At 38.0% G+C, this 24,009-nt stretch overlaps 1 protein-coding gene across 13 annotated transcripts; it reads right to left on the bottom strand.

Moving 5' to 3' along the window:
• Positions 1-300: 300 nt before the first annotated feature.
• LOC111790524 lies at positions 301-23,796 on the bottom strand. Of its 13 annotated transcripts, none has more exons than XM_023671444.1 (19): positions 22,811-23,794; positions 17,087-17,623; positions 16,888-17,013; positions 14,827-16,794; positions 14,635-14,748; positions 14,338-14,520; positions 14,195-14,257; positions 12,560-12,631; positions 12,202-12,465; positions 9,579-9,698; positions 5,526-5,585; positions 5,213-5,254; positions 4,948-5,024; positions 4,747-4,831; positions 3,534-3,691; positions 2,793-2,862; positions 2,395-2,466; positions 2,195-2,325; positions 1,142-2,040 (listed from the first exon to the last, which is right to left on the bottom strand). In XM_023671444.1, the coding sequence occupies exons 1-15, from the start codon at positions 23,624-23,626 to the stop codon at positions 3,566-3,568; spliced, it is 4,653 nt and encodes a 1,550-aa protein (XP_023527212.1). In that variant the 5' UTR covers positions 23,627-23,794; the 3' UTR covers positions 1,142-2,040; positions 2,195-2,325; positions 2,395-2,466; positions 2,793-2,862; positions 3,534-3,565. The 13 variants fall into 13 exon arrangements, with proteins under 13 accessions (XP_023527219.1, XP_023527220.1, XP_023527218.1 ...); XM_023671445.1 differs by having other exon boundaries at positions 2,215-2,325; XM_023671448.1 differs by having other exon boundaries at positions 16,900-17,013.
• Positions 23,797-24,009: the final 213 nt, after the last annotated feature.

Below are 24,009 nucleotides of genomic sequence, written 5' to 3'. Positions count from 1 at the left end.
TTTACAAATAAAAAAGATTAATTATAAATAATATTATATAATATATTATTTAAATTAAAAAATTGATTACACATTATTATTTTATATTTATAATAAAATTAAAAAAATTGATTTATCCCATTACTCACATTATTATTTTATTATTATATTTATATAAATTAAAAAATTTGGTTCATGGTAAGAAGTTTTTCCCAACAAACTAGAGATTGCACCGTGTAAGTGATTTTTCTAAGCTGAGTACCATATTAAAGTTACTAAAATACTTCCTATCCGCACCATAATTCTAAAGTTGACAGTAAATAATGCCAACAGGACAGACGTCTCATATTGATACATTTCTTTGACAAGAAACAACAGAGGACTTCAATCCACAAAAAGAACCTAAAGGGGAAGGGAACAAGGTGTCCCCTCGGGACGAGAGAGATACAAGAATTACAAGAAGACCATCCAATCTAGGTTGACAGCAGAAAAAAAAACTGCATTGGCTACTTCGATTAGAGGCCTCACCTTGATACATTGATGAATGCAGAAACAATTTCGTCCAACATTATTCATGGGGAAAAGAGGATCATCAATATGCAAAGGATCAATGCTACTACATAAAAAATGGAATGTAGTTAACAGTTATAAATTACTCATAAATGCATCGATAGTACTAAGAAATGGCGTCAAAATAACCCTGTGATGACCGATTTGGAATTAACAAATTACCTGTATCCCTTTCCCTCTTTATATAGGCTCTGCTCCCCTGTATTAAAATACGCATTTGACAAGAATCAAATACATTCCTGAAATAAAAGTAAACGATTCTACTTTAACATATACACGTTAAAGTTACAGTCCACTATTGTAGTGCGAAAATAACTGGACTTAGAAACTCAACTCCAGTTATCTTTTTCCCTTTTGGTTAGTGATACTAGTTTTTGGAAAGACATAATAACGATAATAATAAAGAAAGTCAAGCTTACCCAAAGTAAAGGAAGTCCATCAAAAGGCTCCCAGAGTTCTGCTGGAACATCGGGTTTGGAAAGTTCAAATCATAATCACCAATAAATATAACCATTCCCCAGGGAGAGAACGCAACACCAATGACAATGGTTAAAAAATTAAAATAGGCCTCTCAAAATTTTAACATATACACTGCATTTAATTTATGACATGAAATTTCATGTCACGGCATTGAAGATTGAATTTCTCGAAGGTCATCCAATTAAATTTGCAGAGCAGTTAGTCCACTTTTCAAATCAACTCCTACAAAAATATAACGGGAATTTACTTGGTTGGTCGGACGGCCAAGATGATGTTCATGCTGAAGAAAGCGTATGATGAATACTACCTGTAAAAGAGTTGCAGCGAGAAATTTAAAGAACTTCATCTCAAAAACCTCATTACAAATTATCTACTCTCATTATACACTGGATTAGCTTCAACCAATGCATCTACTCTAATTTAGCAAGTACTGACATGCGGACACGTTTCCTCAACCAACGCCCAATCCACTATGCATCCTTCCTCAGCGAGTCACATAAATACATGTATAATAACACTATGGAGATAAGTGTAATATATGAGTTCTCTAAGAGCTGTAAAAGCGCCACGTTATTTTCCTGGAACGGTGGTGGCCGGCCATCATCGACCATTATGGAGAACTTTTTGTCCGCTTAGTAGAATGATCTAATCAAGGAAGCAAGTTGTTTTACCAGTGCACTTTTATCAACATGGTCCGCTTCTTTTTTCTCCTTTTATCTTATAGAAGCCAAGCCTTGTCATCGACGTGCACAGGACTGAGCCTGATCAAGTAGATGGGCAAACCAAAGCTGGATATAATCGGATAAGGACAAGTTTGGGGCAGTCCTCCCAATTCCATTTGTACAACGACCTTCTACGGCAACCAAGAGATCACAGGCCAAACATTACGCATGAGACGTTAATTTAGTATGTGGTTTCAATGGAGAAGCTTTTTAAGCTAAGGTGTACAGAAAGTAGGTGAAATGACCCGTATGAGAGGAGTGGTCCAGATGGAGCTTGCCAAAGTTGGTACTGCAAAATTATGAAAGATTAAGATTGCTACGGAGCGAAGTACAATAGTGAAGAATGTGAAACGATCCCAAATGGAGACAAAATTAACCAAAATAGAACAGATGTCATAAACCATTTTGGATACCGACAAGTAAGCAAGGATGAGCTTCCTTACCTGTGGATAAAGAGGATTACCATTATCTGCTCACTGAGATGACGGCCACGATCAAAGAAAAGATTTCAATGGGGACCAAATGATGATCGCCAACTGAATGAGATTGGAACCGTTGGAATAAAAAATAAACTCTGCAAAAGAAAACCTAAATAAATGATGGACACATGTTCAACATTGAAGAAAAAGAGCTTGGGTTGCACCTCAATCGTCACGGACATAAACTTAACGCCAGGTAAGCAAGTGGACGAACCCCCGCCACTTCTCTGGTCCTCCTGAATAATCAGATTTTATCATATGCATGAACATTACGAGCATAGGTTCTTCATGATCGTTTTTCTAGATTCTTTTTCGGTAAAGCAAAAATCGCATCAAGATGGTTTTGATATTCTCTCCTATATAGGAAGTGTAAATTTAACCGGCATAATTCAAGTTTGACCTAAATGAATCCCACTAAAGACTTCGAAGTGGGAACCCAAATGACGATCACAGCAACTTAACATTACATAGGAAGTTGCTATGAATAATAAAATGGAGAACATGAAGACCATAAAAAAAATGAAAGGTAATCTTCAAGAAAGCCACGGAATCTAGCACATACCCTATTGTCGTGAAGCAGCACGTCCACCTCCATTTTGGACTGATGTAGTGACAAGCTCCATGTTTGAGACCTAGGGTGAGAAAAGGTCTCTTTAATAGAAAAATAGTCAACTGAATTACCCTTTTAGATAAAATTGATGTGATTCAACTGGATAAGGATCAAGACACGGTGGTTTGGTCCATTGCGTCCTCCAGTAAATTCTTTTCCAAATATACTTTCTTTAGACATATTGAAATTGAGAGTAGAAGCTGAGACCCCTTCGGTGGATTTAGCTTGCAGTTTAATGATCCAAAAAAGCGAAGTTGTTTTAATGGTCTCTAGCCAGAAGAAGCCTTAATTCTTATGACAAGCTTAAGAAAAAACTCCTTAATTTGGCCTTATTCCCTCTATATGAGGGTCAAGATAAGGTGGTTTGGTCATTGGACCTCCTCCAATAAGTTTCCTTCAAAGTCAACTTTCCTTGCTAAAATGGGGTTGCTTGATCACGTTCTTTTTATAATTACATGTTCATTCCTATAAATGACAGAGAAAAACTGAAAATGGTGAAAGCAATGTGAACCATGACCATTGGAAATAACACTAATCTTTTGGTAGTGTTAGTATTAAATAGAACACTTGAACACACATCATCACTTCAAAAGCATTGACATTGAGTTCCAACCAACTAAAACTTACTTAGACTTCATAGATTTCCATTTTAAAGAAATAATAATAACAACATAAACTGAGTAACTTAAATACCTCCATGCATGTAAAGATAATAGAGCAAGCCCTTATGATAAATCAATGCTAGGGATTATTTTCTGCAGCATCTTATTAGTTCCATCTGAACTTGTGTCACAATTATCATGAAGAGATATTAGCTCTCTCTCCAAAATAGAATAAGCTTCTGAAAAAGCCTACAAACAAACAAAAAAATGAATAATTAAAGAATTGGAGAAAGAAAGAGAGAGAGAGAGAGAGAAAGGGAGAGATCACAGTCGTAAAGTATTTTTGATGGGAACAATCATAGAAAAATATAGTTTATGGAAAATAAAAGAGCAAGTAAATAAAATTATGTATGTAAGTCATGAATCTGATTTAAGATAAATATATATGTTCTTTTTTTCTTTAAAGAAACTGGCTTTNAAAAAAAAAAAAAAAAAACCCACAAAAGGAAGCCTCAACTACCTACAAATGCAAGAAAGTAATCAGAATCCCAATATTGTATCATAACTGTGTTAAAGATGTCGAGAGTAGTGTGTGAATGAACTTCTTGTGGTCAGAAAAGTATCTTGTGATCTTATTTATGTCATATTAATTAATATTCAAGCACTTTCTCTCTAGTGAAAAAGTCCAGGACAACAAGTAGTTGTGTATACAAAGAAAAATCACGAGTAGGTTTGTGTATCAAAAGAAAAATCACGAGTAGGTAATTTTACAAAATACACTCCCCAACGCACTTCTAGGCAAAATTATTTTACATTTTCATTCCAGAAATAAAATCACTAGGCTAATACAGTATTCATTGAATCAATTTGCCTCAACTTCAAAGTGCAAAATTGAAGTAGAGACGTTTGGTTTTACATGGACAACATGACACTTCCTTTTTCCAAATAAACAAGATTACATTGTGTAAGTGATTTTTCTAAACTGAGTACCATATTAAAGTTACGTAAAATACTTCCTATCTGCACCATAATTCTAAAGTTGACAAAGTAAATAATGCCAACAGGACAGGCGCCTCACATTGATACATTTCTTTGACAAGAAACAACAGAAGACATTTAATCCACAAAAAACCAAAGAACAACCTAAAGGGGAAGGGAACAAGGTGTCCCCTCCTCGAGACAAGAGAGATACGAGAATTACAAGAAGACCATCCAATCTAGGTTGACAAAGTGGAAAAAAAAAAAAAAAAAAAAAACANAAAAAAAAAAAAAACTGCACTGGCTACTTCAATTAGAGGCCTCACCTTGATACATTGATGAATACGGAAACAATTTCGTCCAACATTATTCATGGGGAAAAGAGGATCATCAATATGCAAAGGATCAATGCTACATAAAAAATGGAATGTAGTTAACAGTTATAACTTACTCATAAATGCATAGATAGTACTAAGAAATGGCGTCACAATAACCATGTGATAGCCGATTTGGAATTCACAAATTACCTGTATCCCCTTTCTCTCTTTATGTAGACTCCGCTCCCCTGTATTGAAATACGCATTTGACGAGGATCAAATACATAGGACTTTATTTTCATTTGCTAAGATGAAAAACATATACACACATTTAAGTTACAGTCCACTATTGTAGTGCGAAAATAATTGGACTTAGAAACTGAACTCCAACTACAGTCCACTACAGGGGAAATGGTTAGTGATACTAGTTTTCGGAAATACATAATAATGATAATAATAAAGAAAGTCAAGCTTACCCAAAGAAGTAAAGGAAGTCCATCAAAAGGCTCCCAAAGTTCTGCAGGAACATTGGGTTTGGAAAAGTTCAAATTATAATCACCAATAAATACAACCATTGCCCAGGGAGAGAAAGCAACACCAATGAGAATGGTTAAAAAATTAAAATAGGCCTCTCATGATTTCAACATATACACTGCATTTAATTTATGACATGAACTTTCATGTCACAGCATTGAAGATTGAATTTCTCGGAGATCATCGAATTAAATTTGCAAAGCAGTTAGTCCACTTTTCACATCAACTCTTACAAAAAGATAACGGGAACTTACTTGGTTGATCGGACGGCCAAGATGATGTTCATGCTGAAGAAAACGTATGATGAATAATACCTGTAAAAGAGTTGCAACGAGAAATTTAAAAACTTCATCACAAAACCTCAATACAATTTATCTACTCTCATTATACACAGGACTAGCTTCTTGTAATTACTCAGGGTAGGACCTTTTGTATGCATTTCACCATATCAAAGCTGCTAAAGAGTTTTATTTTTTTAAGATAAGAAACAATTTCATTCATATTTGAAATTCACAAAAGGGATGTGTTATCCATGGTGCTTACAAAAGACTTTTCCAATTTATAATGATGGAGGTATGACTATAGGAAGCAAAAGTATTAGACAATTTACACCAAGAAATGACACAGTAAACAACATTTTTAAAGAAACTAGTATGAGTATACGTCTTCTCGGTGAATACTCTTTGATTTCTCTCTTTCCACAGATTCCAAACAAAAGCCATAATGAAGTTTGCCCATAACAAAACTTTTGCATTCTTGGAGAGGTAGTATGTTAAGACCATGTCCAATAACAGCGGTCAGAGGGTCAAATACGTCATTTGAAGATATTAAGAATCTTTATCCATAAATTATAAGAACATGTACACTGCATAAATGGGTGGTTTTGAGACTCGTTGTCTCTCTTGCATAAAGAGCACCAGTTGGGGAGATTTCCGTATAGGGCATTCTTCTCTGAAGATTTTTGTTTTGTTTCTGCTAGTGCCTCTGTGTACCATTTCCCAAGGAAAAAATTTCCGTTTTTAAGGTGATTTCCTTTCCCTATTGACTTTGCTAGCATCGTTTTATGGCTTTCGCCTTTTTACCATATCCATTATCAAAGATTTTGTGGAGAAGGCCCCATCAACACTAGGAAGCTATTTCAATGAGTCTGATTCTTGGGATAACACGATTGGAGAAAGGTCCGGGCTTAATTAAGCCCATTCATAGCTTCGTTATCCTTCAAGTTTCTACGAAGCTGAAGGTCCCAAAAATTTTCGACATGTTTCTATGTTTCCTTGATTGTGGCCATCTTGCAGTTAGAGAGCCTATACGAAAGAGGATACTGCAAGACTAGCACGATGTTCTCAATCCAAGGGTCACTCCAGAAAGATGTGTTTCCTCCGTCATCCACCCTATGACTAATGTGGTTTGTGATGAGGTTTTGATGCTTTTTTATAAACTTCCATAGCCCCTTTGCAAAAGGTGAGGGTAGCGATTTATGCATGATGTGGGAACGTATTTAGCTTTTATAAGATTTCTCCATAAGGTGGTACATTCGTGGTAATATCTTCAACTCCATTTGAAGAGGAGGGCTTTGTTCTTCTCCTTCACCGAATATAGGCCAAGACCTCCTGTAACGACCCAGATCCACCGCTAGCAGATATTGTCCTCTTTGGGCTTTCCCTTTCGGGCATCCCCTCAAGGCTTTAAAACGCGTCTGCTAGGGGAAGGTTTTCACACCCTTATAAAGGGTGATTTGTTCTCCTCCCCAACCAATGTCCCACATACCTCTCTTTTATCCCTAAAAATCAGGGAGGAGAACAAATCACCCTTTATAAGGGTGTGGAAACCTTCCCCTAGCAGACGCGTTTTAAAGCCTTGAGGGGATGCCCGAAAGGGAAAGCCCAAAGAGGACAATATCTGCTAGCGGTGGATCTGGGTCGTTACAAATGGTATCAGAGCCAGTCACCGGACGATGTGCCGGCCTTCTCGCTGTTCCCCGAAGGGGGGTAGACACGAGGCGGTGTGCCAGTAAGGACGCTGGGCCCCAAAGGGGGGTGGATTTGGGGGCGGTCCCACATCGATTGGAGGAAGGAAATAGTGCCAGCGAGGACGCTGGGCCCCGAAGGGGGGTGGATTGTGCTGTCCCACATTGGTTGGGGAGGAGAACAAATCACCATTTATAAGGGTGTGGAAACCTTCCCCTAGCATACGCGTTTTAAAGCCTTGAGGGGAAGCCCGAAAGGGAAAGCCCAAAGAGGACAATATCTGCTAGCGGTGGATCTGGGTCGTTACAAATGGTATCAAAGCCAGTCACCGGACGATGTGCCGGCCTTCTCGCTGTTCCCCGAAGGGGGGTAGACATGAGGCGGTGTGCCAGTAAGGACGCTGGGCCCCAAAGGGGGGTGGGTTTGGGGGCGGTCCCACATCGATTGGATAAAGGAACGAGTGCCAGCGAGGACGCTGGGCCCCGAAGGGGGGTGGATTGTGATGTCCCACATTGGTTGGGGAGGAGAACAAATCACCCTTTATAAGGGTGTGGAAACCTTCCCCTAGCAGACGCGTTTTAAAGCCTTGAGGGGATGCCCGAAAGGGAAAGCCCAAAGAGGACAATATCTGCTAGCGGTGGATCTGAGTCGTTACACCTCCTTTACAATCAAGAGGTCTATAGTATTCCATCAAACAAGATGTGGGTTATCTTTCTATAGATATTTTCTAAATAACCTTTTTATTTTGTAGCCACTTGTGAGGCATTTCGAGTAAGATATATGTAAGTAGGAAGGTTGGATAATGTGGCTTATATTAGGGTGAGTCTGCCGTCTTTGGATGTGTAGCATGAGAACCATGTTGATAACCTCCTTTCTATTTTTCCAATAATGGTCTTCTAGAAGGAAAAAGATTTGAGGTTCCTAGTTAGGGACTATCCCATCGGCTAGTCACCTTTTCTACAACGGTATCTGTTGGCAAAATCTTCGATATCCTATGTGCTAACATTAATGCCCATGATCTCTGTTTTTTTTTAAGTCGGTGATTAGTCCTAAAAATATTTCAAAGGTTATCACCATCTCAAACATATTATATGTGGAGGAGACATCTGACAGATCAAAGAAGAGAATTGTATCATCCGCAAATGTCTGATACTTCAGCCCTTGTTATCAACATGGAAGCCCTTCATTATTATGCCTTCAAAAGTAAGGGACTAAGGCTATCCATTATGATTATGAAAAAAAAAGGGGGACAGTGGATCCCTTTGTTGCTGACCTCGTGTGACTAGATTTTCCCTCTCAACATTCCATTGTTGATGACGGAGAAATTTGTGGAAGAGATGCAGCATCCATCCATTTTCCCTCTCTGTCTTCCATGGATGATAATGGAGAAATTTGTGGAAGAGATGCAGCCTTTTATCTACTCCTCTCCATAGCCTTTTGCTGCAATAATTTTAAATGCATAACCTCTAGATTCTCCTGGTTTATAGAAAAGGTAACATTCTTCGAGCTGTATCAATTACAAAACATGCTAGTGATGTAATTCAAGCAAAGAGAGCCAAGAAGACATTCTGAAGCAATCAAGAAAGAACCAATAGCTTCCCCCGAAAGAGTCAGACGAAAAAATGAAAATGCAGCGATCTCCAGATGTAGTCCTGAAAAATTAAAATCTAGGTGGCTTCCAACTAGGTGACAGACCTCTTATCGATACAATTTTCATAACAGTTGGATACATCTTAGAGAAAGAAGTAATGTGGTGAGTCTTGGATCCTAAAAAATGGGGTGGTATGACCCCTAGAGAAGTTGGTGAACTGCAAAGTTGAATCAACTTTTATGAAACTCTTCCCAATTTCACTTATATTGAAGTTGCCTCTAGTCACTCAGAATTTGGGAGGGTAAATCCCAATGAAGGTTTAAACAAATTAACTATAGAAAAGAAAGATTGTCCATTGCATATAATAGGATCTTTCAAGATAGAGATACCTTAGGAATTTTTATTGCGATCTTGTACAGTATATGGCCTCTTGTTAGAGTGTCCTTCAAACCAGTTCTATACTTCTATTTGATAAATTTGGATTCGAGACATTTCTTGAAATAGTATTCTCATGGAGAGGGTTTTCATCCTCAGCTGAAGGTTCTACCGTTTTTGTTGATCTTAAATATACCCTCACCCGGTTTCTAATCAAATAATAGTAATAATAAGAGACATTTCCCCCCTAGTTTCTTGTAATCCTCTCCTTTTAATGAAATCATATCTTAAAGAAATATAATCCCACTGAATACATCAAAAGCTCAAAACATTTTGATTACAGTATGCTACAGTAAGAGGTTGGAACAACGCACCAAACAATAAGAACTTAAACCGCCAGAATAGGACTGATCAAGACTACGATCTGCCAAAAATTTCTTCAGTACCAAAGCCAAAGGTATAGTAGCTGGAAATTGTTCAGTCAGCTCCTTAACCTGCAGTTGACATTGCATAAAATCAAATACAAATTACAAGATAATATTTGTATACAAACAGCAATCTTGTGAAACTTTGCTGAGAATAAAGTTGTAAAAAAGCAGACCAAACGGAGAATATTTATTTCCGAGATAATTTGTCACAGCTGCTTTGTTGTCATCACCCAATCAGAGGAAAGATAAGACACTTAAAGAAAATGCTACCAAACCAGTTCTTTTGAGCATTTGGATGGAAAGAAATAACACAATTGTCAATAAAACGATGAAAGAGTGGAGGGTATGCTTGAGTTAGCTAAATTTCATTTATTTTTCTAAATCTCTGGAGATAATGAATCGAAAAGCTATAATTCCTTCCTAATCAATTCAAACTGGGGTGAATTTTTGCGAAAGCTCCATGAGGGAGCTGATCCTTGTATGCAACACTTTGTTCTTTGAACATTTCCTTGCAACTTTTCACTTGTAAACGTGAAATTTCTCATTTGAAGAGGAAAGTTCGATTTTCCAACAGCATGATATTCTCCTCTTTTCTGCTCACTTTATAATACATTGAATTGAGAGAAGAAATTACTCGCAAGGCAAAAGAGGAAAAACTAAGAAAATGAGAGTGCACATCTAAAGAAGAGGGATGGAAGACAAAAATATCCACAACCAAATATGCCTCATCCAAGCTAATAAAGGTTCAAAGAAAAAGTCTACATTAAAAAAATCAATCAATTAATTTAAAAAAACATTTCACAAACGAGAAGTCCTCTTTTCTTCATATAGAAACAGAACGATTTCATTTATAAATGAAATGATGAAGAAGGAAAAAAAAAATCCCAAACCACCCTTTGTGGATTACAAAAAAATTCTCCAACTACGTGTTGAAGAAGAAAGACTATAGTCTATAAAAGGAAAAGAAAATTTGCACCAATAAACAACATTAAATAAAACTAAATCCATGGAACCCTCAAAAGATGATCGAGTAAAGATCCTTCTCCTTCACACCATAGAGACCAAAAGAATGAACGGTCAAAGGCAAACCATAAAGCTTTTGCATCTCCTTTAAATGGATGCCCCACACAATCAAGGGAAATAAATCTTGAACGTAGCATAATCATATTCCAACCATAACTGCCCAAAACAAAATTCCAATATCATAGAGCGAAGTGCAAGAGCAAATAAATGGCAATGAGTTTCCAAGTTGGCTTTACACATAATCCACATGAAGGTGAGAAAAAAAGAAAAGGCATTTGTCTTTGGAGACGATATGCTGCATCAATACCACAATGACTAAGCTCCCAAAGAAAAACCTATATATTCCTTGAATAGAAATCCATTCAGATTGCAGCAAATAAGGATTTATTAAAAGGGCCTTGAGGTTTCACAAAAAATATCCATCATGGAGCTCACTGTAAAGTTTATAGATGAATCTCAATACCATTTCCATGAATCATTCACATCAGTTAAGGAAATAGATGGTAAAAGATAAGAAAGAGAGGCCCTTCAACAGACTCATCATCTTTAAGACACTATCTAAGACCCAAATCCCGATCCTTATTTTTCAAATTCCAGAGATCATCCATGGTTGCATCAATATCATTAGAAAACCTATAGAGGTTTAGAAACATGGCAACCAAGGCAATACCATAACCCAAACGCCATGCCAAAAGGAGATGTGATTATCATTGCCCAATACTCCTCGAACATGTGATTTTACCAAACTGAGATTTCCCTCCAAGAAGCCTTGAAAGAGCCTAAACCAGAACATGATGGCCAATGTGGGCCAAATTGATATTCATAATTTTTTGACAAATAGCCCCTTCCTCACAAAGATATCTCCAAATCCATTTAGATAAGACGGACTCATTTCGTTATTTGAAATTCCAATGCCTAAGCCACACATAAGAATAGGAAATTGAGTTTTGTCCCACCAACTAATATTGTGCATCTCCTTTAGCTCCTTCCCGAAGAAAAACCCTAATGATCTTTTCAATTTCTTTTGTAATCTTGGTAGGCCTTTTGAACAAAGATAGTAAAGTAAATAGGCATATTAGAAAGAGTTGACTGAATAAGCGTATGTCTGCCTCCTTAAGCGATAAAAGGGAATTGCTAATCGTGAAGATTATGGTGGCTCTACGAGAAGTCCATCTCATAATGATATTACTAAATAAAATTCCATATGTAAGAACTCCTATGGGAAAATATCATTCGTCGATTCTAGTAAAAACCTGTCAGTTTAACTCCCAGCCAAAGGTTCTTTTAGTTGAGGATAAGAAACGATAGATTCCACTAGAGATAAGATTTCTGAAGGCTTTATAATTATAATTATTATTGGCTCAGCTGCATCCTGTTTCTTTGAGAAAATCAGGACACAAACTTTCAATTTCATTAATTAGCAGTATGGATGCCAAGTTCTCTATTTTTTCTTGTTTTCTTTTTAAGAAAAAATGACTTCAAATGGAAAGTTCAGAAATTCATAAACAATTATGATAAAATTCAAAGTGATGTGTACTATGCTTACCAGCTCAGAAGTTTGAAGTCCTGTATGTGATGGAGTCTTGAAACTGATGTCAATGCGAACTGACTTGGTGCTAATAGAGGTATCATAATTCACCTCAAAACATTTTGGCAATGCAGAATCTTCTAGACCAGCCATATTATTGAGAATGTTGACATCTTGTTTTCCAGATACAGCAGAGGATTCCTCCTTAGGTGATTGCATATTTGACGTGGGCAAAATAATGAGATCATGGGGAACTTCAACAACAAGCATGATAATAGGTATCTGACACAAAAAGAAACTGATGAGCAAATGTACGGAATAATATCTATCATTGACAACGTGAATTAACTAAATAGTTGATAGAGAAGGCAGTTACAGCAGTATTTTCCACCGTCTTTAAAGAATCACTTTTTACCCATTCCTGATTGGAAAGATATCTGGCAGCATGCTGAAAGACCAAAATACTTATTAAACTTCAAAACTTCCAAATATAAAATCATAACCTCAGCCAAGCGAATTGTAACAAAGAGAGAAAGGAATAATATGAATGTGACTCGTGAGATTGAGAATGTACTTTTTTGTGGTAAAGCTACAACTGAACAGCTCCTGCAATCAAACGCATCTTTATAAATTTATAATTCTTGTTTTAATAGGGTATCCTGGTTGGTGGCTATTTACTCTTTTGTGGAGCAGATTACATTGCCGACAAAACTCAACGAGATTGGGGCAATATGTCATTTACAAATGAAATAAACCCCATGAGTTTAATGGTCAAAATCAGTTAAAATTTGGTCCAACTAGTTAGCGTCTCAGTGAGCAAAGAGTAAAGACGAACTTATAAGACACAGCAAAGGAGATGCAAACCACAAAGATCAAATCCATGGAATCACTACAGGTATTGATGCTAAGGCATCAATGTTCATTTATTGGCGAAGTCGAATCCATGGAATCAGAGATCAACTGTAGATACATTCGTAATAGCATTGCAAATGTTACGGAGGATATTAACATCATTCAACAACCAACCTCCACAGCTCCAAAGTGAGGGCTAAGGAGCCAACCTTTTCCTTTGAGTGATCGTGCATCCTATCTAGTATCATTTTACAGTTACATAAAATTCATCGAATAAAAGAATCTAAATATCTCCTTTAACATCACATTTTCTTAAACAGTCATATTTCAACGACAGCATATTTCCATGAACAGCAAGACAGTAAGATTTTGCTCTACTTTTAAATCAATATATATTTGTTAGTGTTATAATTAATTTTTCTATATGTACTACCTAAAATCATATCTAACCTGCTTTGTATCAACAAGAAAGAAAGATAAATGAACACAATAATACACTTCACAAGTGACCTACCAAGAATTCTTTAAATGAGAGATAAAAGGAAAGGAGCTTCCTTCCTTTTCTTTTATTCTTATTGTTCTCTTCTGAATTTTAGGCACCGTGGGCATATATTTCATGTAATGCGGAGATTTATTCAGTATTTATTTTGAAAGCTCAAATAAACACGACACTTTATCATCACTTTATTATCCTTTCATTCATTAATCAAGTTTTTTGATCATGGAACTTCAACGTGGTTTAGATAATAAGACAATTGACTTCCTTTCGTTCAATTGATAAGAAACATACGATAAAGAAGAATCAAAATTACAAGAGACTGGAAGACTAGGGATCAATCCCAACCTCATGTCAAGGAGAGAACAAAAAAACCTCTTCAACTAATCTGAATCAACGAAGGAAAAAAGTGAACATCTCTAGGGTATTAGAAATCCCAATGCAACAAGACGAATAAACAACCATCATATTGACACAACTAATTCTTTACGAACAACTAAGATTGGATTTACTAACTGATAGTTCTTTTTCTTTTCTATTTTTCATTTTTTTAACAATAAAAATATATTCGTTAAAAGGAATAATCGGCAGTACCTGGAGTAAGCATAAAAAATAATGAGCTACGATCTCATATTTAATTCCTTGAGATGAGAATAAACATACCTGAAGGCAGGTCTCCTTGATACCATTACGTCCCTCTAAGATCCCAGCTTCTTTAATAGGTTCCTAAAAGATAACAGCAACAAGTCTTGATTAAAGCAAGCAGGACTGCTGCGTGATGGATCCAATTATAGTAAAGAACTTACCAAATTTCTCACTGGAGGCAGACAAACCACAAGATCCACATCACTCGTGGGGAGGGACAAACCAGTTGCATTTGAACCAAAAATGTTTGTCCTAGACCTGGGCCATAAGACTTGAAGGGACCGTGTGACCCGTTTAACAGCCCAAGTGATGTAAGGCTTCTTAGCCATGTTTTCTGCAGCAACCTAGTATGCCACCATTTGACATATATCCCATGAACAGCGTATCTCAGTGACAACATTCGTCTAAATAAATTAAATTAGGAATCCTAAAAAAATAGCAAAAATGAAGGCTCTTACATGCTTGCAGAAAGAGTCGATCTCATCATGTAGGCGGCTATGGATCAAAGAAAGAGATTCCTTTTTTACAGAGCGACCACTAGTAGGTGGAAAGAGAGGAAATGCAACATCTAGCTGCAAAGAAAATTAATTACAAGGAAACTTCAGACCCGGTACATAGCTCAAATATTTGGATTGTGGTTGCACACTCACATGTTCCTGATCGAGAGCTATCTGGGACATTGCTATTAATGATAAAGGTTGAACTGTCGAGCAATTAGATTTACTTTTATTTCTCCAATTAGGCCATACTACTTCAGCACCATCAATACGCAAGCATGCTTCTTCCATATTAGTTCCATCAGGATACCAACCCTTCACACCCCAATGCCTTGGACTTGAGCTACCAGATCTAACAGTTGGAAACCCTCTCTGCTTCCTGGAATCACTTACAGGAGAAGGTGGAGGTGGTATTGGCGCCCGTGGAACACAAAGAACTACTGGAGATGGTGGACGCTTTACTCGAGATTGCTCTCTCCTAGTGGGAGGGATACATGGGCTTTTATGATCACGACCATGGCAGAACTCAGATCTTGATCTTTCCCTTGACATACTTGGAACAACAATAGGGCGCAAGATCGGAAATGAATGTGAGTCGCCTGTCTTCCCTTCAACATCACTGGGCAAATTTGGCGAAGATCTAGGAGCATCCTCCTCTGTCACCGTGTCTTTCATAGTTGGTGAGGAATGAAGCATGTTGTTAGGTAGATCAGACCCTTGAACCACATAACCAAGAGCCTGCTTTCCAGAACCCACTGGATCAGAAGGAGAACAAAATGAAGTAGAAGTTGGGGAAGTCAACCCATTACTGTAAGAAGAAGAGAAAGCAACCATATCATCAACAGTCCTGTTCATGTCAGCTTCACGCCAAGCCCATGAGCTATCATCAGAACTCAGAGAAGGAGGTCGAGAGAACCCTGTCCCATGATGATCAGAAGGGTTCCAGTACATTACACCACCACCAAAATACTGATTATAGTCTATCCCAGAAACTGCATGCATTTCCAATTCTTCCTCCGATATCCAGTTTCCATCACACTCCTCTGCTAGATCTTGATTGTTTGACAAATCAGGAAAATCAGTGAGATTACCAGAGTACTCATCTTCCGTGCTAATTTGATTGCTGTTAGTGGGGAACCCCTGACAAAAAGAAGATTGTCTCCTAGTAAGAAACCCAATATCATGATTTGACATCATTGTTGAAGCCAGGCCAGAAGCACTCCGTAAGACTGGGGGCCAATCTAGACTCATTAACACTGGTCGAGTCATAACTGGATTACAAACACCTTTAACAGAAGAATTTCTTGATTGATGCATTGCAGGTGCAAAAGACCGACGGAAATGGTTGTGCCAATTATGACCAACATCTAAATGTAGTCTATCAGTAGCAGGTGGGAGATGTGAATTGAATGGTGGGATATACAAAGAAGCTACACCATGCCATTCATAGGGAGAATGTTTCAAGGAATTCAAGGCCTTAGTATTACAAGTATCACCACTAAGCTGATGTCGAGATAAGCATACTTTCTCCTTTACATCAATGGTTCTTGGAAGCTTATCCAACAAAGATGATTTATCTCTTAATTCGTAAGTTTGCACAGAACCCTTCACATTAACATCACTTTTGACGATAGTCTTTAGCTTTAATGAAGGCAAATGAGAAGGTACTACACTACAATCCATAAAAGATGTAGAAGTTTCCAAAGTAGATGATAAGCGTTGATTTTCAATTATTCCTTTTGGGAACTGAGATTCTCCAGGACCAATTTGGCAGACAGATTTTGCTAACCCAGAAACTTCATGTACTTCAATATTTTGGCTACTGTCATACTCGCTATTAGGTTCGATAGAGGGAACTAGAGGACTTGAGTTTAATGTTGAACTCTCATAATTATTTGAACTATCATTCTTGATACTTGAGATGGAAGGTTTTCTGATTATATTATCCAACTCTGCTACCTGATCCTGAGAACTAAAAGGAGAGGAAAATTTAACGGCTGGCCCAACAGAAGGTTTTATTTCAACTAATCTGCTGTTCCCACAAGAGTTTTTACTCTTGTGTTTTTTCTTCCTCCTTGCAGTGCCTTGATCTTTTCCAACACTCGTGTTATCGTCATGTACCTGGTGACAGGCTACTGGTTACAGTGCATTCAAGCCATTAGATATATGATACATATAAAAACTAATAAAATAATAAATAAAAACCAAATCAACCGTTTTAGATACATCAGATGAAATTTCTCTACAAGTCTCATTTCCCTTCGACATAATCGACATAGTTGTGGATTCTGCTATATCTTCTCTCCCTTTATGAGCACACTCCTTGTCAAATTCCTGAGGCTACATCTAAAAATTAAATTCATATCCTGCGGATAAATCAATAATATAACATTTCTTATGCTTCTAATTTTACCTTCAGAAATTTATTGCATGATAAATCATCCGCGCATGCCCTCAGCACAGGATTCTGCGACTTCCGGCTCTTTCCCTTTTTCCTTCGACGGGAAGCACCTAGATCCTCTCTTAATTTACTAGGCAATGACTTACTAGTCCCGTCTCCTAGAAGTTCAAGTTTTGTGCAATCAAGTGAAGTAAACATAAGAAGTTCCCGCAATTTTCTTAATATACAATCAGGGATGGCGCAGATAGAACCCAAAGTGCTATAAAATAGATTAGTCTTGTAGTATTCATCATGAAGACACGATGTTACCATCGTAACAATGTCCTGAAGCACAAGCAAATTTCTAAAGATGTTGGTTAACAAATAAGGTTTTCCAGAATGGGCAGCTGGAATTATGTTGAAGTCAATATGCAGGTCCGCTTGGGATGTTAACATGGACCTTGGTTGAGATATAGTACAATTGTACCTAAACGGTCTATTCCATTCCGCACTAAAGAGCCCCATCTCATGCTCCGCAAGTCCACTAGTCCATCTCAGAATCTCATGTATCTGAAAACCAAAAAAAGGAATGGAAATTAGGCTGAAACATGATGATAGATCTCAAACTACTGAAATCTCAATTTCTTACCCCGAAAAAAAAGTGAGTCAAATTTTCCAGGAAAGAAGAACGATGTAAGCTTGTTAGGGGTATCTTTGTAATTATCTTAATTAGCAGGTCCATTAATAAATTAGTTTTAGTCTTTTGTCAGCCAACTCAGTTCATTAGTTACCGAGGTTAGTTACTAATTCTCAATTTCTCAAAATCTAGATTAGAAATATAAAGACTTGGGTTTCCCAGCCGTAAACAATTATTGGATCTGAAAAAAATAACCTACCTTCTCCTTCAAGACTACACAATTTTTTGTAGTAATGAAATAATGTTTCTTAACCAGAAAATAAAGTCACTGTAAGAGTTATTTCGAGATAACNTTTTTTTTTTTTTTTTTTTTTTTTTTTTTTTTTTTTTTGAAACAAGAAACATGTTCCAAGCTTTTCACCACTGTAATCTAATAAAAAGAAAGCATCCCCTACAAGTTAAAGATGGTTGGTGGTGAAATTCTCCCTCTCCAAACGGGGCCCCTCTACTTTCCATGGACATGTTTATCATTATCCCATTCTACTTTCCATGGGTTGCTGTAAATGGGGCCCCTCACCCTTCCGTTTTGAGAATATGTGGCTGAACCATTCTGAATTTTTGCCAATGGTAGAATACGGGTGGAAGAATACACCCCTCCGTGGATGGCCAGGGCACGGTTTCATCAACAAACTTAAAAGACTAAAAGGAGTCCTAAAGAAATGGAATAAAGAGGTTTTTGGTTGTATTTCGACAAAAAGGAACCAATTGCTAACCGAAATTGCCCTCCTTGATCAGATGGAGGAAACTGGCTCCATCACACTAGTTCAACGCACACAGAAAAAGCTCATGAAAGCAGAACTTATTTCGTTGGCAGTAAATCAAGAGCAATCTTAGAGACAAAAATGCAAAAAACGATGGTTAGAGGAAGGTGACATAAACTCCAAATTTTTCCATCGTATCATGGCCACAAAGAAACGAAAGAGTACCATCATGGAAATGCTATCCACACAAGGCATAAGTTTAGTAAACGAAGACAAAATTGTATCAGAATTTGTGTCCTTTTACACGTCCTTATACACAAAGGACAATGCCCTCTGCGAATTTCCTCACGATCTTGACTGGAGTCCTATTGATCAACAGCAAGCTGCCTCCCTCGAGGTCGCTTTCACTGAAGAAGAGGTGGGGAAGGCTATTCAGAATCTGGGCTCTGACAAAATTCCAGGACCGGATGGTTTTACCTCAAAATTCTTTTAGAAATGTTGGAACTTTATGAGAGCTGATATCATGAGAGTATTCCATGATTTTTTTTTCGAACTGGAGTTATTAATGGCAACCTGAATGAAACATACATATATTTGATCTCAAAGAAACTGGATGCTCGCACTGTTGCAGACTTTCGTCCCATAAGCCTCACGACCGGTCTATATAAAATCATAGCAAGGGTATTATCAGAACACCTTAAAAAGGTTCTCCCCTTCACAATAACTGGGCAACAAACCGCTTTTGTTGAGGGACGACAAATTCTTGATGCATCCCTCATGACCAACAAACTCATTGATGAATGGGAAAGAAAGAAACAAAAAGGTGTAGTCATTAAACTTGACATGGAAAAGGCCTTCGACAAGGTTGATTGGACTTTCCTCGAAAACATTCTTGGAAGGTTATGCCAAAAAACTCCCGTAAAATAGCACAAAAGTTGGTAACTCACAGAATACGATCCTGGTCAAAGGACAGACATAGAATAATGGTGAACCAATATTCTGAATTTTTGTTAGAAGGTTATGCCTTCAGTACAGAAAATAATATTTATACTAACAACTAAACAGGCAGTTACACTAACTAAAAGCCACAATGTGTAAAAAATGCAATGTTAACGGCCTAAAGAGTAAAGACAAAGCAGCCGCAAAACAACAGCCCAACAAATGATAAAAAGACGACAAATCTAGCTATATCAAATATGAAGAACTTACGTCCTCTAAGTCGGGCCAAGATAAAGCTGAATGTGTAACAACCCAAGCCCATCGTCGTCAATCATACAGTTTTTAAAACCCGTTTGTTAGGGAGAGGTTTCCATGCTCTTATAAGGAATGCTTCATTCCCCTCTCCAATCGATGTGAGATCTCACAATCCACCCCCCCTGGAGGCCCAGTGTCCTCGCTGGCATGCCCGGTGTCTGGCTCTGATACCATTTGTAACGGTCCAAACCCACCACTAGCAAATATTATCCTCTTTGGATTTTTGAAACAGCTCAAACCCACCGCTAACAAATATTATCCGCTTCGGCCTGTTACGTATCGTCGTCAGCCTCTTGGTTTTAAAATGCGTATATTAGGGAGAGGTTTCCACATCCATATAAGGAGTGCTTCGTTCCACTCTCCAACCGATATGGGATCTTGCTATCCACTCCCCTTATGGGCCTAACGTCCTCGCAGACGCACCGCCCGGTGTTTGGCTCTGATACCATCTGTAACAGCTCAAGCCCATCGCTAATAGATATTGTCCGCTTCGGCTCATTACGCGTTGTCGTCTGTCTCACGGTTTTAAAACACATCTATTAAGGAGAGGTTTCCACACGCTTATCGTTCCCCTCTCCAACCGATGTGGGATCTCACAATCCGCCTCCCCCCCGGGGGGCCAACGTCCTGGCTAGCACACCGCCCGGTGTTTGGCTTTGATACCATTGGTAACAGCCCAAGCCCAACACCAGCAAATATTGTCCGCTTTTGCCCGTTACTTATCGCCGTCAGCCTCACGATTTTAAAACGCGTCTACTAGGGAGAGTTTCCACACCCTTGTCGTTCCCCTCTCCACAATATCTGCTAACGGTGGGCTTGGGCTATTACAAATGACATTAGAGTCAAACACCGAGTTGTGTGTCAGCGAGGATGCTGGACCCCCAAGGGGGTGGATTCTAAGATCCCACATCAGTTAGAGAGGGAAACGAAACACCTTATAAGAGTGTGGAAACCTCTCTCTAGTATATGCGTTTTAAAATCGTAAGCCTGATGACGATACATAACGGGCCAAAGCGAACAATATCTGTTAGCGGTGGGTTTGGGGTGGGTTTGAGCTGTTACATGATGTCCTTTAAAAAAAAATGTCCATACATGGGAAGGATAGAAGCCACCTAATAATTTCTAACGATGAAACGAAGAGCAAAGAACTTTATCCCCCTAAACATTTATCCTCCCAAAAATAAGTATCCAGTCCATCAGCTACCAAACACTAAACAAAATAAGGATGGAAAAAAAAAATCTGATAAGGAATCCGCCCAAGGGAAAGCATACCAAATGATATAAAATCCGCCCAAACCAAATGATATGAAATCAGCCCCATGGAAAGCTCTGATACCAAATGACATGGAGTAAATCCAAGAGAAGCCTCTGATACCAAATGATAAGGAAATCAACCCAATGAAAAGGTTCTGATGCCAAATGATAAGGAATCACTACAAGGGGAGTAAGATTCGAATTACCTTGTTGATCGAATATCTCAAGGCAAGGACACTTGTTTGATATTCAAATCACTCCACAAGAAAAATCGATCATGTCTAGCTTGAATGATTCTTGTTGATCAAATAAATCAACCAAATGAAAAGGTTCTGATGCCAAATGATAAGGAATCACTACAAGGGGAGTAAGATTCAAATTACCTTGTTGATCGAAGATCTCAAGGCAAGAACACTTGTTTGAGATTCGAATCATTCCACAAGCAAGATTGATCATGTCGGGCTTGAACGATTCTACATGCAACCTAAACTACACAAAATTCAAAGAAACTTAGTCATTGGCTAAAGAAAGCACAAATGCTTCTTTTACTACATTTTCCAAGTCTCCTTACAAATACAACATACATGGCTTTATATAGCCTCAAATGAAACTCTTGACCTTACATGAGACATTTCAAGAGTGTAGCATTCATATTTTATAACCATAATTAGCCACTATGTATACTTTATGACTATAATTAGCCACAATGTAAATGTAACTTAAAGTAAATGAAAAGTCTTAAAATCTATTAATGAAATACAATAACTCTAAATTACTCTAAATTGTAATCCACCAAAAATTTAGAACAATGAAGTTTCATCCTTTTTTAATGTGACATGAATTGAAATATCTTTTGATAATTTCAAAAGCATTTTCTTCACATCTTCATTGAAGTATATTGTATGATTGATGTCTGTTGATTCATATCAAAATCCCATCACAAATAAATTTCTAGTAGTACCTTTTGAAACCATGGCGGGGGATCCAATCAAAATAACAATCATATTTACTCGCGATAACCTTATGTCATAAGGTGTCATAATATTGAGGACATTGCCACAATCATTTAGCCAACAATACCTCATTTTGTGCCCTTAAATTACATATACCTAGAACCATGAGATCCAACGGCATGGTCACCACATCCAAGCAGACTCAAGAGACTCTTCCACTCATCAAACCTGTCCCATAAGAAGTCTCTTATATGCTTCTCAAAAGACTTACTAGCTGACACAGGAACCCTAAACAAAAGGAGAAAAGAGCTGAAAACTGATTGTATCAAAGTGAATCGACCTCCCTTGGAAAAAAAAAACTTTTGTTGAGAGAGGGCAGACGTTTTTGAAACTTTTCCACAATTGGATCCAAAAAAGTAGAAAGGAAGGAAAGGAACCTACCTCACAAGTCACCCAGCAAAAGAAGATAGTATCGTCAACAAACTAAAAATGAAACAACGAAATATTATCCCACCCTACCTGAAACCCTTCAATTATGTCGCTCTCCACCTCCCTTGATAGGATTGTTCTCGGATTACACACCAACCAGTAAGAAGACGAAGGGGACAGTGCAAGAATGCTACCTCTCAACTTACTATTAACAAGGATAGAGTATCTCCATTTATACCCAAATCCTTTATGCGACATAGCTTGATCCAACAATCTCAATCCACATGGTCGACCTAAATGTATGGAGTATGGACTAAAAAATGTATAAAATAAAAGGTACAGAAACTTCAGCAGAATTAAGTAAGAGATGCAGGATTAAGCACCAGCAACACGATTATTCTTAAATAATTTGTTACTTCAACTAAATGAGAACACAAAATAGACAGCATGTTAATGTTCCCAGCATTACCAAACTTTTTGCTGATTTTCCCAGAATTGCTGTCAATATTTTTTCCTTTGACGAAGCATCCAATTTATCCCACCAGTCCACGCATCCCTTCTTCCTCCAAAACACGTTTGTCGCCATGCCAATTGCGCTAGCCTTTTCTTTGACCTTTACCGATCTTTTTTTTCCATTATTCAAGCTCATCCATGAGAGTCTCAAAGCCACCTCCAACTTGTTTGCCACAAAGGCCTCGATACTGTAATATCCTTTCGCTTTTAACCAATTTAACTCAGCCCAATTGGACGCCATGTCACCCCCTTCACCTCTCAAAAACGCCCCATTTGAAACTCCGTCCATTGCCTCGACAAATTTGTCCACGTTTGAGACGAAATCCTCGCTTACAGTTAAAGAATCGATGTTCTTTAACGAACAAGAACACTCCTCGAGCTTATCGCCTTCCCTGGAACCGAATAGTCGACTGGACTCGAAAATCATCCTTTCGGACACGCTGGACTCGGAGACACGAGACAAGAGTCCGCGGGACTTCTTAAAGCATAAGCTGGGTAGGTGCAGAGGGTCGCAGGAGGGAATGTCAGGCAGGAGGATGAAGAAACCGTGTCCTCGTTTCCGAACTTCTGCCACCATTTGGATGAGAACTTGGACGAATTTGAAATCAACGACCGTGAGGTGAGCTTGGCGTTGGTGGACGCTGAGAGAAGAGAACCATTTGAGGATCGAGGACCTGGGATTGGGATTGGGATCACGGTTGAAATTACCAGATGTAGAGTGGTAGAGAGAGATATGGGATGTAAGGGAGTCGATAAGCTGGTTCTGGGTCATGATCGATACGGGGAAGGTACTCACCGGCGGTCACTGCGATCAATTCATCGGCCTTTCTTTGTTTATCGCGTCGCAGAGACAAACAGGAGACGAGAGTGACGATGTTCAATTGAGAAACGGCGGGCGGATTTTCGCGGGATGTGGCCATGTGGGGTCTTAATTTTGTTTAGTATTGCAATGTACCATAACCAAAATTCCCCACTTTTTGGTATGCGAGTGGATATTTCTCGTCTTCTTATTGGGATAATTGTATGCAAATTTTTCCATAACTATAATTGCATCCAAATCGTTAAAAACTAAATTATAACAATTTAATCGGTATAATTTGTTTTCTTAGTCTCCACACTTTTATATATTATATAAGTAGCAATTCAATGTACTAT

This window comes from Cucurbita pepo, chromosome LG03 (assembly GCF_002806865.2).
Source record: "Cucurbita pepo subsp. pepo cultivar mu-cu-16 chromosome LG03, ASM280686v2, whole genome shotgun sequence".
Taxonomy (NCBI): Eukaryota; Viridiplantae; Streptophyta; class Magnoliopsida; order Cucurbitales; family Cucurbitaceae; genus Cucurbita; species Cucurbita pepo.
Note: the sequence above shows the minus strand (reverse complement) of the source record. Positions and strands in the feature narration are given on the sequence as shown.